Source organism: Struthio camelus, chromosome Z (genome assembly GCF_040807025.1).
Source record: "Struthio camelus isolate bStrCam1 chromosome Z, bStrCam1.hap1, whole genome shotgun sequence".
NCBI lineage: Eukaryota > Metazoa > Chordata > Aves > Struthioniformes > Struthionidae > Struthio > Struthio camelus.
Window position 1 is genome coordinate 55,331,110 of NC_090982.1, and position 17,227 is coordinate 55,348,336.

At 36.6% G+C, this 17,227-nt stretch overlaps 1 protein-coding gene across 1 annotated transcript in view; it reads right to left on the bottom strand.

Moving 5' to 3' along the window:
• LOC138064775 (adhesion G-protein coupled receptor V1-like) overlaps positions 1-17,227 on the bottom strand; it is a 273,548-nt gene that overhangs the window by 136,301 nt on the left and 120,020 nt on the right. The window contains exons 78-84 of the mRNA XM_068928702.1: positions 16,497-16,739; positions 13,689-14,096; positions 12,355-12,539; positions 10,848-11,097; positions 10,535-10,674; positions 9,146-9,306; positions 7,572-7,672 (exon numbers count right to left, since the gene is read on the bottom strand). Coding sequence (XP_068784803.1) covers positions 7,572-7,672; positions 9,146-9,306; positions 10,535-10,674; positions 10,848-11,097; positions 12,355-12,539; positions 13,689-14,096; positions 16,497-16,739 — 1,488 coding nt within the window. The remainder of the gene's footprint in view (positions 1-7,571; positions 7,673-9,145; positions 9,307-10,534; positions 10,675-10,847; positions 11,098-12,354; positions 12,540-13,688; positions 14,097-16,496; positions 16,740-17,227) is intronic.

Consider the following 17,227-nt stretch of genomic DNA (forward strand, 5'->3'; position numbering starts at 1 on the left):
AAAAAAGAAGGTAAAATAAAATTAAAATTACATGAGTATCTCAAATTTATTTCTTATAGGTTTCATCACTTAGCCAAGCCTCCTAAAACTCTTCATCTTGCCCTTTTTCCTTTAAAGGAAGGGATAGAGCACTTTCAGCTGCTTTTATAGCTCCATACTCTCTCAACTGAGAGTTGAAAGACCACCTCCTATAGCATCTGCATTGCTGCTTACGTTTGCCTGGGTCCTGGTTTAAGTATCTGCAGATAACCTCAAGTTTATAGCAAGCATCTCAGTGTCACAGCCATTTCACATCTGACATTCTCTCTGCTTTACAAAGTCTCTAGCCAGTAACCATAGAGTAAAAATGTCTCCCTCTACTGGAAAAATCAGAAAAATGCAGCAATGAGATTTCTGTGGATAAGCTAGTCTTCCTAGCTCCTCACATGACGTTTAGGTGATCAGGGTAAAAAACTGCTACTTGTTTTACAGTAACAGTCCTTCTTCAAGGGTATATTATGCATAACCCCCATCCTGACGATTGTGTGTACCAATGCTTGAGATCATAATTTCCTGACCATCAGATTCTAAAGCACCTCATATGCCATATCCATCACCTGAACACACCGTCTTCCACTACAAATGCCTCATTAGCTCCAGCTTTGACTGTATCTGATTCTGCTCTTGAGGACTCTGAAGTAGTGACTTTATGCAACAGAGATGGGCCCTCAAAGCCTTCCTGACCATAAAATTCCATTGCTCTACTATCAAAGCATTCAATTTAGATAGCCCTACTATGAAATTGCCTTTTATGCAAACTAATTATCAAATAGTTCTGTTTATTCCTGGGATAAAACTGCCTCTGAAAGAAGCTGCATGAACTTGAGACTGTGGTCCGACTTGGTGGGAATGACTGAAATCAGCTAATAGATAATTAACTAATTCAATATGAAACCTACTAGAGTAGCCACTGGGAGGAAGGGTTTAGGTGCTAGTTCTCCTTGCAAAGGCAATAAAGATTGTAGGTGGATGTTCAATTAGTTACTATAGTAGATGAGAAAGTTTTAGACATTATTATCTCAAATAATTCTTTCCTCTACGGAAGTATACTGTCTATTACTCATCATCCTCCTTATTGAAACATTTCACACTTAAGAGTAACTGGATGAAATGCATGAACAGGGGGCTGAATACACAGTTTCTAAAATGGGCATCACTTCTGGTCTGGTGTTTGGTCTGGCCTGGGTCTAGTTCTCATTTGTGTACTCTATGCTCTCACAAACCATACGATTGCTCATCTTCCTGAAGAGCTATCAGTATCACATTCGGCATTGTTTATTGCTATCAGGTTACAGCAAGAAAACAAGAGGAGGAATCCTAAATCTCAAGGATAAGTAGGTTTTATACAAACTCCCTCACACTGGGCAAATGGGCTCTAACCACACAGTAACATATAAAAATATTTCCTGCTTCCTCTTCCACAAAACAGAATTTCATATTTCACATGGACATGGAATTTAATGAAGGGCTGTCAGAAACAGCCCTTTAACTAGAATTGCCCATTGTCTGGCTCTAAAAAGCACAGGCTTAACATGAAGGAGGACTTAACTGCCCTGAAAGCTTCTCTTTACTGTCTAGAGAGAAGCTGGCACTGAATTATTCCTTGGCACAAGCTGCCTCAGTGGTGATAACAGCAGTACAGAGAATCACCCTATCCACTGCATGTAGGAATATTTTTTCAAACCCTTCCTATCCAAATATTTACAACAATTTCTTTTTGGTTTTAATTATGGAAGGGGGAATTTGAAAGTTCCCTTAGTTTGGAAGAGAAGGGTTAAAGATAATTCTAGAGAAGGAACATTTCACAGTTCATGTGGAAGTTTCACCCTCATACAATAGTAGAACTTGCAAGCTCTATACGACAGAATTTGCTACTCTAAGACTAAAGCCTGGTTTCTCTAGCGAGGGCTCTACCTTTCTGCCTTCCATCCTCTTTTATACACCATCCTGTTTGTGCTTTTCTTCCTACTCACTTCTAAATTGACTTTGCATTTTATCCTTATAAGCACTGCTCCTCTCTAACTCCTCACTGCCATGTCACTCAGATCTGGTTCTTGCATCACTTCTTAGAGACTTCATCATATCCTTAAAAATTATGGTACTTCTGGCAGAATTATATTTTCTACCTTCCTCCAAATCTGAATAAGTGCAAATGATAAAACAATAATTTTACCAAATATTAGTTCTTAGAAATTCAGTTTTTAAAAATAATTTTTTCTTAAGACTACATTTTGAATCATTTTCAAATAAATGTTTAACAATTTTTTAAAATGGGTTTGCACCTTTTCTTTTTAAAAAACATAACTGGCATATATATTTGTATTTCCTTTCAGAGTGAATAATTCACAGCTTTCAGACAGTTGAACACAGTGAGTATAACTCTCCTCATGCACTTTTGTCAAAGACAATGGTAGGATGAATTTGGCTCACCAGCTTGATAATTATTATAGACATGATGAATGATGATGCTAAGTGCTACTGCAGCTTGAGGATTGGTCAACTTAGCAAATATAGGCCTGCTGTTTGACAAAGGTAGGGCTACAAGTTTTCCTCAGAAGTCTTTTTTTTTTTTCTTTTTTTTTTTTTTTTGACTGTTAGACTGGAATTTTGTGTTACCGGCCAGAAAAGATAGCCATTTGCACACAACTGCTGCTGTAATCAGATTGTGGATGCTCGAGTATTCCAGAGAAGTGGCTACCTCAAATATACAGAGCAACTCAACAGTGCAGACACAACAAATCAAAAGGGAAGACTTATCAAATGTTCATGTTATCTGCACTGTGCAACTTCAGCACATTCTAGAGACAAAGGAGTTAGGGAACATGTGCTGCACAAATAGTCTATATATGCATGGTAAAATTTGCTGTGGCAAGATGCATTAAACTGAACACAAACAGCTACACAGTGCATATTCATATACTTCCGCCTGGGAATTCACAGGAAAAACCACGGTAGTCATAAGCAATAACCCCTAACAAAAAATGGTACTTTAGGTTTTTGGTTTTTTTTGTTTTTTAAGGGGAATTTTCATGATTAGAATGAATGTATTGAGGCATTGTGAAATAAGTTCACATTGGAAGTTATTTTTTCAAATACACAAATCTTCACCTAAATTTACTCTAAAACCCCAAATCTCAGCCTGTTATTTTTTTTCCTTTTGCCTTTTAGGGAATTGCTGCATGAAATTTAATAACATAGCATGCTGTTGAAACAAATAAACAAAAATACAAACTAACGATTCACAAAATAATGTCTTTTGGAGACATCGTGATTCTCTGAGTAAATATCAGAAAGAAAAGAAAATATGTTTACAAAGCTCTACCTTTTTATGTCTTTCCAAAGAGATTCATCAACACTTGGTATACTAAATTGACCAGTGTCCATTGCTGAATACTTTACGAATTCTCCATTATTGCTTGAAACTCTAACCCCCAGAGAAGAATAAAAGGAAGGTAGAATTCTGTGAATCACCGTTCACCATCACTGTCAGAGTCAATGAATCACTGTGCACAACCACAAACAAAGTAAGCACAGCCCTGGAAGAGCAAGTTTCGCAGCAATATGTTGAAAAGGTTTGACTGCCACCTACAGATAATAGTAAATAGTGCACTGATAGTGATGCAAATTAAAAAAATACTGTAAGCTGAATAAACATCCAGGGCAGATAGTAGAGGAAAACTATTTATTCAAGTACATATATTCAAGTACATAAAAGTGAGAGAAGCTACCTTTAATCATTGTCTACTGAAAAGAAACTAACTAAATTCAATAGAGGTATTAAGAAAATCAGGAATTTTCAGCAGATAAGAACTGCTAGGCCATGCTACTGAGGATATTTTTTGCACATCAGTACATGAAACAAAATTTAAAAGTGGTATATTTATAACTTCGGAAGAAAGATGCATTTAACAGAAAAAGAAATGCACAACATTTTATTTTATTTCCCATTTAGATCAAGCTTTAAAAATGCTTGTCTATTAAGGTTCTTTCACGCATATTTTGGAAATAACAAGTTAAGCTGGTGAGACCATTTTCATGAAAATTAAATTTTGATTAAACACGCTGTTTAAGTGAAATATTTCCTATAGCTGTACCTGTTTTAACTATACTTTCTTCATCAAGTATGTGAGGGGGGGTGTGTGAGACAGCGTGAGGTTTATTTTAGAGTAAAGTAGTTGCAGCACTTGTCTGAGAAGTGAGATATAAAAGTTTAGCAGTTTAATAAGATCTGGAATTAGGGTAACAACATCAGATTTAGGGCACTATTTAACATATGACTTCACTTTTTTTAAGAATGTTCAGCTTGCAGTTAGGTCTTCACTTTTCACCTGGGGTATAGATAGTTATGAAAATGACCCTATAAAACAACACGTTTAAAAGTACTTCTTGAACACGTGAGCCATTGGTTTATTTTTATTTTATTTGTCCTTTCTTCTGATCAACTTTTAGGCATAGAGATGAACCATTCATCTCTTGGAAAAAACTGCTCAGAACTACAGGCCAGTTGGCCTAACCATGGTCCCCAGGAAATTTATAGAGAAAATCCTGCTGGGAGCTATAAGCATGGCAAGGACAAGAAAGTGATTGGGAACAGCCATCATAGATGTACCAAGGGAAAATCATGCCTGACTAACCTGCTACCATAACTAACCTGCCTTCCATAAGTAGATGGCTGGCTCAGGCAAGTGCAGCGGATAACTGTTCACCTTGACTTGAGCAAGGCCTTTAACATAGTCTCTATGGTATTCACAGTTTTACCATTAATAGCTGAGATACACTTTGGCTAGGTGGATTATAAAGTTAGTGGAAAATTGGCTGTATCACTGGGCTCAAAGGGTTGTGATCAACAGCATGAAGTCCAACTAGAGGCTGCTTCCTAGTGGCACTCCCTAGGAGCTGAGACACTGGCTGATACTATTTAAAGAACTTGGATACGGATGATGGGACAGAGTGCCTTCTCAGTAAATTTGTGGATGACACCAGAATGGGGGAAGCAGGTGATATGCAGGAAGGTGGGACTGCTGTTCTTAGGAACTTTGGCAGGCTGGAGAAATGGGCTGACAGAAACCTCATGAAGGCAAATGCAAAGTCCTGCATCTGGTGACAGAGTAATCCCATGTAACAGCATAGGGTAGGGGCCAAACGGCAAGGCAGAAGCCCTGCAGCACAAGACTTGAGGTCCTAGTGGACAACAAGTTGAACATGAGCCAGCAGCGTGCCTTTGCAGCAAAGCAGGCCAATCTGCATGCTAGGCTGTATTAAACAGAGGTCAAAGGAAGCTTTTCTTCCCTTCTATTCAGCATTTGTGAGACCACATCAGATTACATTTGGACTCTTCAGCACAGGAAAGAGACTGTCAAGTCCAGCGGAGGGTCACCAAGATAGTTAGGGGGCTGGATGACACGATGTACGAAAGACCTGGGGATATTCAGTCCTAAGAATGTAGGCAGTGGGAATCTTATTGCTCTCTTCAGCTACTCATTAGAAGGGCTTATGGATAAGGGAGTCAAACTCTTCTTGGAGATGCACACTGATAGCGTGAGAGACAATGGACACACATCGTAACAAATGAAATTCCAAGTAAATATTAGGAAACATTTTCCACAGTGGGCAGTCAAACATTTGAACAGGTTGTCCAGAAAACTTGTGGAATCTCCATCCGTGATCTGCTCAGAATTCAGCTGTGCAGTGTCCCGAGCAACCTCATCTAAGTTGGGCTTGCTTTGACTGGGGCATCTAGAGAGCTTGAGCAGTAAGAAAGCTTTCAGAGGTCCCTTCCAACCTAAATTATTCAGTGACTCAATAGGTCTAAATGTATGCAAGAGGCTTAAGAGAACTATGTAAACAGTATCAAAAAATAACAAACCTAACTTTCTTTTAAAAAGTTAGGGTGTTTTATTTAATGAGTCCAAAAGATCTGATAAGGAATCCTTATAAGGAGAAAAAAAAAAAAAGGACTTACGGGAAACAGAAACTCGTTGTAACAAGAAACACACTTCTATACTGGAAAGGTAACATTGCCAAAGAAATGGAAAGGTAACGGAGAGGAAAAAAACTGCAACATGGGTTCAGTGTAATTATGTAATATGCACATTTTCAAATAACTTTAGAAACATAGGCAACTGTATACACTATGAAGAAAAAGCAGAAACTTTGGCAAAACGTATCATGAGACTGCAAAACACCATAAAGCTCACAGTAGTCCTGTTCTGTATAACCTCGACATATTACCAGATGCAGATCCTCACCTGTGTTCTGAGCTACATGTCCCAAATAAGTCTGAGTCTTCTCATGCTAGTAACAGTGCATACATATAGTACATTACAGGTCCCTGCATCAAATTAGCTTTCAGCATAGCTAGACAGAAATATTAAAAAAAATATATAAATGTAATGTGTTTTTAAAATCAAGAACCGAGATGTCCAAACTCTTACATCCTAAGATGCAAAATACCTGGTTGGTATCCAGTGATCTCTAGAAGTGCTATCAGGATCTTCCCATCTCCTTATATTGCAAATCCAGCTGCATCATGGTCATCATCAATGCATTTCATTGTACAACAAAGAGTGATATTATGAGGTAACAAGAATGAAGTGATAAACTAACCACGGCACTGTACAAAAGCATGTTTGAGAGAGAGTGCCGTTGCTAAACTTTCACAGGTAACATAGGGCTGTTTTGTTTATTACATCTACACAGTACCTCCCTGATTTCACACATTTCCCTAAATGCCTGCCTGCTATTATGCCTACACTCTCTTAGCATCCCTGCCTTGACCATGTACTTAAATTTTTTCTATTTACATCATCTTCATAACACTATAAATGTACATAAATTCTACTTCATAAGGAACCTTACTGTAAATTAACTCTTACATACCTGAGGTTATCCGTATCTTTCTGTTTCCCCAGATGAACCAAAGCTGAAGAAGGTATACCATTTTACAGGACAGGGGGACATACTCTCCTTTTGTACACTCCTTCAGTTTGCTGATAATTGTAGTTACCTATAATTTGAACTAGTATGGAAGAACCAGGCAGATTTTCCACAATTTGTTCTCTTATATTATTTAAAATTTTCATAACTAGACTTTCCTACAAATGTGGGAAAGCATGCAAGAGTGTTTTCATTGTCCAGTAATCAACGTAAATCTCTCCCACAGAATTTACAATTGCTGGCATTCATCTACTTAATAAACAATGCTGTTAGTGATGAAAATCATTAGTCTCAATACCCAGGCATCGAAAACTTTATTGTTCCACATATCAGACTGATGTTCTCATGTCACTGTAGTCATCCATAAGTTGTTCTCTAAATATTTTGGAAAATGTATAATTTCAAATGAATTTTCAACACATGATATTTATATTTCAACCAATATTGAAAATTCAATATACATTTTCCAAAAATATTTAGTGTGTGGAAAAGGAAATCAGGGCTGCTCAGGCATAGCCATGCTAGTATGGAAAAAGAAAACTGTACTGAAATTAGTTTTAAGAGACCTCAGCCTTTTTTTTTTTTTTTTCCCTTACCTGAGTGCCCAAACAAGCAACCATCATGTGAGTGAGAAGTTTAGCTGCAAACATTGCACATCTGGTGCAGAAAAGGTGGGAGATAATAGCCAAAGTGAAACCTACATGGGAATAAAAAAATGGGAAATTTAAACTAAAACTCTATGCCAGATAACAACGACAACATTGGACCTTTTAAAGAGGCATTAAAGGGAATCTGTAAACAGGTAAACCTGCACAGAGAACAGGTTTACCTTAGTTCACACAGGGATTACTCACAAACTTACTACTTAGTACTTCTACTAGTATCTGTTTAGGTTTTTCACAGGATTCAGCGATAATCGCATAACATAAAACATGCTCATTTTTGCAAAGTTATTTTTTTAATCTATGCATGATATGGATGATTGCCTTTATTAATAGTTAAAGAAAAAGCACAGAGAAGTTTTCAGTGTCCATATGAATGCAGTCAAAAATGCTTTAAAAAACAAATAAATTAAAAGTTGTCTCCAGCTGGGTGATGTTGCTTTAGGAGGGTGAAATATACCCTTCTAAATTGTAATCTCCTGTTTCATCTGTGTTCAGTGTAGAAATATGCTACAGCAGTTCTGAGAAAGAAAAATACAACTTTTCTGTTCACTAATTCATTGTCAATATGAATTAAACAACAGACATTCTCTGTGGGAAGGGCTCCTCACCTATCAGTAAGCAGCTCTTGAAAGAAGGACCCAAGGAAAGCTAAGCCAATAAAAAAAAAAAAAGCTGAAGTTCATGTTGTATTAATTTTTTCTGCATTTCCAATAGAACCATATCCCAGGAAGGGGGAAGATTTAGATAGTGAAGGCAGATCCTGTATTCTCTCTTGAGACAGACTGGTTGCTCAACCACAAGTCTTTGTAATACAGGAATGAAATAAATCATTGCAGAATGAACTTTAATGAAACTTTAATTTACTAACGAAGAGTACAGTTTCAACAACAACTTTACAGGCCTTATAAGAACATTTGGACAGATAATAATGTTTTGTTTGACTCTGTCGTGTTTCTCTCTCTTATTCTTCACATCTAGGTGTAGCTGTTAGAGGAAATTACTACTCTGATTGTTCTTTTATATAAAGCAATTGACTGATCACTAGATTTAACTGTATATAGTCATATAAGGAAATTCCTTCAACCAGCCAAAGCGGCTGAAAGATATCAAAGTCACATTCAAGGTAAAACTTGAACTAGGCTAAACTGATACAATATTTTAAGAGTAGTGACTAAAAGATTTGATGAGGAGGAAGGCTGTATCTCTGCTAGAGACATAGGTGGATTTAGGATTTTATAGTTTCCCCTCAAAATGAACATGACATATTTCTCTTTTGTATGATTCAAGAAAACATCACAACACAACAAATTCCATTGCAAGACTTGTTTTTCCAGTGGGAAAGTTTTGCAATATGCAGACTGCAGCCCAAATGGCAACTTTTGTAGCATGAAGTTAGTTAGTATTCCCCCAATATCTCTCCAATTAAAAAGACTGTAATCAATTGCTAACAATCAATCTTACTGAACATTAGTTGTCATTGATGAAAAACTCTTATATCAACTGACCTGAAATGCAGATGAATCCAGAAGAGAAAAAAGCTTCATTGTACGATGACAAGTTGTCTGTTTGGGCATAAACTGCATAAATGGACATATGAGAACAAGAGCACTCCACGTAGTCTGACGTGTCGTCGACCACTTTGCAGAACCCACTATCAGACAACCAGCTACAACAATAACAACAACAAGATGAAGTTGTCTTACACATTTTTTCCTGGTGCAAATAATTTATTATTAAAAAAAAAAAAACAGAAAAGAAAAAGAGAGAGTGCATGCACACAAGAGAAGAAAGTCTCTCTTTTTTACAATGCAAAGAAGCAACATCAGACAATTTTTGGGCTGTCAGGACCAGTAATATACATTTAGTAAACATTGGCGGAAATGGATTTGCATAATTCAAATGATAAGCAGGCTTGAAAATTGTTGTTGTAGCCAAGTTTTCTAAAACATCACATAAAAGTTTTTTGATATCTTTCAGATAAAGTCATCAGAATGGCACGTTTACAAGAACTTAGCACTGTTTTGGCTATAACGATTAAAAAATTTGACTTGCAGAACAACATATCCCATTAGGGAGACTATTTTATACTGGTATATGTTGTTTTTAACCTAACACTCATGTTTTATTTGGTTTCGGTACTGCTGAATTGACTTTAAGAGAGAATACAACAGGTGACACATCAAGCCATTCTTAGTGAGAAACGAAGTGAATTCACAAACCTATGCTGTGTGAAAGGTAAAGACACAGGCTAATCAAGTAATGGGCCATTCAAGAGCATACCCAGAAAACTCTTGGTTTATAAACACCATGGTTTATAACAGTAAGAACAGCCACTGCTGGAGACAGGATACTGGTCTAGATAGATCGCCAGTCTGACCTTGCGAAAGTGGTCTTTTGTTCACTTACACAGCATCTTTCACAGAATAAAAGAAAAGAGTGGATACTAGCAAATTAGGAACAATCTAAGTCAGTGACTTGAAGCCAGACCAGATATGTGGGTTTTAATCACTACTCTTGTAAGAACAAATTTGAACCACTGCCTGATGATAATTGTAGAGCACAGTATCATTAATATTAATGAAGTAATGCAATTCTTAAATTTATGGCCTTTCAGTTTTACCTAAAGGAATCATTAAATAATCTAAAGGATATTTTGGTGTAAAAAGTCAAGAGCGCAAGTCATTTTGGCCATTTCTGAACTTGAATAACAACGTATTTTGTTGCAAGAAAAGTTGTATGTACTAGTGCAAAGGCCAGAGAAGTTAGGAAAAAGCCACAAATGGGAAATGGAAACAAATTTATAATGGCAGATGATTTAATCATAGCTATCACATCTTAGGCAAATATACAGGGTTTTTTTGGAAACTGGAAAACTAAATAGATTTATAAAATACCTTTCTGCAGCTTGATTCCAAAGGAGACATAGAGACTTTTGTGGAACAATCCGACTTCCTGTAGCATAAATCCGGTAAATGACTTCATTGTTATCTTGCAAAGAGTGTGAACTCTGATCCTTCAAACTCATAGAAAAAATCTGAAACATATACAAAGTAAATATTTATTTAATATTAAAATTCAACAGACAGTGCTTAATTTTAATCAGAAAGACAGAAAATGTTCAAATTATTTTAAATATATTAAATATGTTTTGATCAATATTTAAGTCAAAGTAACTTTGTACAAAAATAATTTGCATTATTTTCAAACCTTGTTCTTTAGGGCAAGTTCTTTATCACCAGTAAGAAACCACTGCTGGCTGCTGTATTCTGTGAACTGTACAGATTCACAGTTCTCATCTTGAGGAGGAGTCAGTACAACAGAGACCTCTAATAAATGCTCAGGTACATAAATAGAGTCCCCATCTTTTCCATCAAATTTGTGTCCATTGATTTGTTGAGGATACCAGTTGTGAGCCATTATTGCAACATACGGGCAGCTGTCGAGGATATTTTTACCTCTATCGAAATAGAAAAACAATAGGATTGGTAAGTGAAACAGAGTTTAATGTCACAGAGCAACTCTAGAACATATTTGTAAGCAATACTTTCTTCCTCCATCATGTTTAGGCTTTATGGTATTTAATATAGACAGAGCTTCAGTGCCTGTGAAAAGAAGAGAGGCCAAGTTACGCACTTCAGATTCTCTACTTCCTCTCCAAGATTTGCTCAATATGTTCCACTTCCAAAATCCCTCCTTGGTAAACTAGGTTTTCACAATATTTATTTTTATAACTTGACACAGAGATGAGCCTACAAGGGACAGATGCATTTAAATAGATGATTGAGCTTTCATTCTTTGGCCCAGTAGATGATACAAAGGACTTGGAGTAAAGAATCAGAACTTGCAAGTTCTGGGCATACTGTTCTGTTGATAATCTTGGTATTTATGACATTTGCTATCTTTTGTACTGAGAAGGGCCTTTTATCCACCACAATTTAGGAAATGGAAGAAAAAAGGAGAAAAAAGAAGAAAATCTACATCTCTAATGGAAGTAAAGATAGAAATCTAAACTATGCTGATTTTCTGAAAGAAATTTTTTTTTTTCTAAATTCAACTAGGTAGTCATTTAATAGGTTCACAGTGGGAAAAAAACACTATTTAAGAGTATCTGTTTCATAAAAGATAGTCATCTATTTTTACAGTCAACTATTTTTCCTGTCCATTAGCTTGACCACAAGACATTATACACTTGCGGATAAAACTAGCAATTTAGAGCTATGAGTAAAACCTATAGTGTTTTAAACAATTGAAATAATGTTCTAGTGAGAAAAACCAAGCACAAAGCAATTTGAAAATGCCAGAATTAAGGATGTCAGTAGAAACTTTGGCTTACCTATGCTGACGTAAGTCTTAGAACGTAGTTGTCCGTCATACAATTGCGTATTATTTTCTCAGTAAGATTAATAAATCCTCTTCTACACAATATTTCAGCTAAAGGTGAATGAATAGGTCTAAAAATCTCCTAACTCTTACTCCATACCCACCCCATATCAGTGTACTAGTCATTTGTGACATCAGTGAGTTGTGATGTCAGCTCATAGTGCCATTACAGCGCTTTGTAAGATTACCTTAGGATGCCACACACTTTCATATAGGTAACGTATTAGCTGTCAAGCAAGTCCCCTATCTAAAAATTTCCCTTAAATTGTCTTATTACTCTATCAGTATATTGTCAAGTATTCTGACAACATTCTATGAATTCAAGTTCACTTACTTTTCCCCTGGTGATCCACACGCTATCCCAGTCAACAGGGAAAAAGCAAATTTCTCTGTCACCTCAGCAAGCAGACTATATCCTCGTGTGTCTTTGCGTTTGGGGCTAGCCAGAGCACAGAGTATCTCATAGAAGAGACTTCTACTTTTATCAGAGAGTAACCATTTTTCACCTACATCTGTTACCTAATATGAAGAGAATAAATCAAACAGCATTTTATGCACAGAACTTGGCAGACAATTATTACTTGATTCCCATAAATCCTTAAGGATTGTATCATTTTATTATTTTGCTTTTTTTTTTTTTTTAAGATTATTGTCATTAATTTTAATCTATGATCATATATTTTTTCAATATATTAAGAAGTCTTACAAAATTTCCTCATGTCAGACAGTTTGGTAACATTTTTAGTTTTATCTCAATTATAATTCTGAAAGTTCCAGACGTTTTTCCACCTTCCAATCACTGCTTCCAGGATTGAGGCACACATTGTCAAAACTATATAAAGATATGCCTACTAACAGGGATTTATTAAAGAAATCACGTGGTGTTTTTCACTCTTCCACAAATCAGAGATTCTTGAATCCTTCTAAGAATTTCTGACCTTACTTTCTCTATTTTCTATTTCAAAATGGCAACAACCAATAATGAACTGACTATTCCTTTTTATGAATACTGTTACATTGGTTTCTGTCTAGATACTTCAATGTTTTCCAGCTCCTCTGCATTGTATCATCAGTGCAAAAGAGCCAGAAAGTCAGAAAACTAGTCCCAGAGCCTTCACAGAACTCTTAGGGCAGTGCTGAAGTGCTCAGCCATCATGCCGAGCCGATTCCTGAAGCCACCGCAGGGAAAAAGACAATTTGCATGCCTGGTTAGAGCACAGTGGACTCCAGCTGTCCCAGGTAGAATTTGCTTGTGTGGTGACTGCAGCCAGCTGGTGAAGATATGGGCAAACCTTGGGTCTCAATGTTCTGTGCAAGGGCTAAAACCAAGATAAATATGGCCTGAGAACCAAGAAACCATAATAAGTTCTCTGAAAGTATGGCACCAAAGCAGGAACTTGGCACACCAGAAAATCTTGTGCTATAGATACACAGGCAAAATTAATACTGGTTGCTCTTTTCAACCTTTCTACTACCATCCTAACCTAGTTGCAGACAAAATCCTTCCTCAACCGTGAGATTTCACAATTTCTAATTTTATATCTGCAGTCTGCGTCCCAGAGTCACTGCTGTGGATTCTAGTCATAATCTTACCACAGTTCTAAGTGTTATTACACCCTTCTGAAAGGGTGTAATTGGTCATTCAAGTAGGAGCCCGAAAAGGTTTACCTTATCTATTATATGCATCACAGCAGTAAGCTGCTCTTCTGTAGTTTCTGCAGCCACTTTGACATTCAAATTCTGGAGGACTCTGTTTAAAATGGTGTCATCAAGTGGCTGATACAGTTGATCAACAAGTCCCCAGATTGGCAAGGAGTCCAAATCTGAGACAATGGTGATGTTAGCAATAGCATATGCATCATCTACTCTGGCACCGCCTGTGGGATTAGAAAGCACAACCTGGAAACGTTTAGGAAATGGGTTTAAGGATCCTGTGTCTGGAGTCAGGGTCACATCCAGCAAAGCATTTCTCTGTCCAGGTTCAAAAGTCAATAAACCTTCAGATCTGACAAAATCTTGTCCTGCAACAGCTGGAGATAGGAAGGTCCGGCCAATAGGTTCAGGTTTTTGTAGCTCCTTAAAGCAAACCAAAAGAGTTGAGGTAACATTATGATAATTATGATTGTTCAAAAACAGCTGCTGTTGAACACGTGTATTTTAAATGGGTAAAATTTAAATTTTAAGAAAAAAAAAGCTCCCTTTCAAAATGCCGTCCTAAGGAATGATATCACAATTACGTTAAATGACATATCTCCCTGAAGTACATCAATCTAGCACATGTGGCCAGTAACAACCTTGAGGAAAAATGGTATATACTGAAACTGGTACACAGGATCCCAGTCTTTCTTTTTCCCAGACAAACTTCACAAAGCTTTTCTGGGTGAATAGATATTACAAAAACGTAAGCACACCCGCAAGTCCACGTGAATTCCAGAGGGACTGAAGTGAGTTTATATCTGCAGCATGACATCCCTCAATTAAGGGAATAGACAGGTATTTCAGATAAGTAAAAACTAAACAAAAGCCAAGGAAAGGGTTTAGAAACCTGTGCCTAAACCAATATCAATTCATGATATTTCCCAGTACAAATAGTTAAAACAAGAACCATCCATTTAGGACCAAAGACAAAGCAAGCACTATAGAATAAACATGCAAGGCAGACAGATGAACTTATCTAGCAATGCTGTACGGCCTCATTTCCCTGTGAAGTATCACTATTTTTACCTTCCATAGGGTTTGCAGATACTGTTTCATTCTTCACATTCTTGCTCTTTTTGTCAGATGCCATAACCTTGATTTTATATCTGGTAATATAATAAACTTTCCTTGAGTGGAAACTAACACTCTGGGCTATTATTCAAATGCATGATTTTTGAATACTATCTATTCATTTAGTAAGCACAGGTTATATACTGACTCTCAAGTAAGCTTCAGAAAGTCTCCTGCTGTGAAAAGTAAGGATTTTTATTTGTGAAATACTAGGCCCCTTTCAATGAAAACATTGAAAACATTTAGCTTTATACTAGTAAAGGCTGCTTTTGGAATAAAAAAGACATGTTTTGAGTTCTCAGGAGAATACTGTAAATCAGTGCAGTATACATCTGTTCATATTTGCTCTAGAACGTGTTCACATCACCTGTGCCAATTCCAGGCATAAGTTTCCTTTTGTTTATCTCTTCCAACTGAGAACAAGGAAAGAGGGAAATAAGTAGTTATAAAAGTATTAGCAACAAGAACAATGTGTTAAAAACCTTTGTAGAAATGAGATAAACATCTGTTTCCAGTAAGCACCTCACCCTTACTGCCTCCCATGACCTCTTATCTCTCAGGTACCATTACTTTGATACTCAAAACCTAAAATCGTACAAAGCAGGGTTGTTATAGTCTATACGAAATACAAATGGCGAAGGAGGTATGCTTTCAGCCTAAGCATACACTAAACAGCAGTAATTCTGCGTTTAACAGCTAAAGGATAACGACCACTTCCTCTTGGCTGGAAAGAACACGAAAATTTTTTAGTGCACCATCTAACCAAAACACTGGCCAGCTACTGTATAACAAATCCATAGAAACAAAAAGTTATTTGATGTAGTTAAAATATATACACATGCAATATGATAATAGCATACAAAGCCTTGTATTAAAAAGGGAGGTAGAAGTACACTGGTCACATAACGCTTTGTTATAGAAACACTCCCTCATAATAATGCCTTTAGGCATAAAATCCAATAACGTAGATCAGCCTAAGCCCTATGCCACTACAATGGCAAATGTAGAGGAGTTCCTCTTCCAGCCTATGCTCTGATTTTGGAGTTACAACGGTACGGAATCAGAAAGAATCACGTTTTTGCAGCTGTGCTATTTCTTCTACGGGAGAATACTCATCACCTGCTAATAATAATGGGGCACTCATTTACAGATAAAACAGTCAGCAGTTAGAACAGTCTACTGTTACGACTATACACATTTTCAAAAAATGAATGGGGATGACATAATCCACTTGACCCTATGAGAGTTTGCATCACACTGAAAATTTTCAAGGTTAGTACTTCAAGAACATGGAATAACATCTGATGAAAAGAACCTCTCTCTTTCCCTGAGTGTGCTTTGCGTAAATAAAGTTGTAATCTAACACTGCAAGTGTGTTAGTATCTGAATCATGATGGTGAGATCTACTATGATTAAAGCATAACTTTCGAGAAATAAGCCTCAAAAATTGAAGTCTCAGAATAGACTCAGAACAAAGAAAGAAATGGATTTAATGTGTGACTGACCACAGTCTTTGAGGCTACTGAAGTTACCATTAACAAATTCCTCTTGACAATGCAATGAAAGCTAAATCTTTCTAATAATAGAAAAATGAAGAAGGTAGACTACATGGGCTCAGGGAATGTTTGACTGTTTCCTAAAAACGCTAACGGCAGTCACCTTCCCTTTTAGAGAATAGAAAACGGTTGAACAACGTGTCAATCTTACCTGCATGAAGTAGCTAACCATTGTGGTTACTGACGTACTAGAATCTCTGAGCACTTGCAAACTCATTAAAGTAGCCTTCTTATGAGCCACAGCAAAACGAGATCCCACAGCAAAATACACTAAACCACGAGGAGCATCACTCTCAAGAACTGTTATAAGAGCAAATCTGGCACTGCTGTTCAACGCAGCTCCTGCACTTACTCCATATAGCTCAACGAAAAAATGCATTTCAAATTCAGGTACCTGTAAATGAGTTAGGATTTTCCTATCATTATAAGGCTCACTACTTCCAACTTAAAAAAAATTATACATTATTTTGTATGCACAATGAATTATTTGTACTAATATTTATCGTAACCATTCTTCTCAAAATGTCTGATAAGTACAATGAAGTGTATTCTAAAAGGTCAGTGTTGCAAAAAGCACCACTGTCACATGCAATAGTGAAATCTCATAGGTTTTCACATGTGATCTCACTTTATTCAAACAAAGTAGTTATTTATATACTACATATATTGTGGCTGTATGTCTGTCATGAGACATGAAGGTAAACACTTTAAGAGTTCAGTTTTCCAGATGATGGAGTTACACAGGTATACATTTTGTGAAAAAAGCGTTCTTTCACTTTCTTTTTGTCTTACAAAGAAGGCATGTATACACATACCAGTGGAAAAACTGCACAGAAATGTATGCAATTTTGAAACTGCAATTAATATTTACTGTAGTTCGAG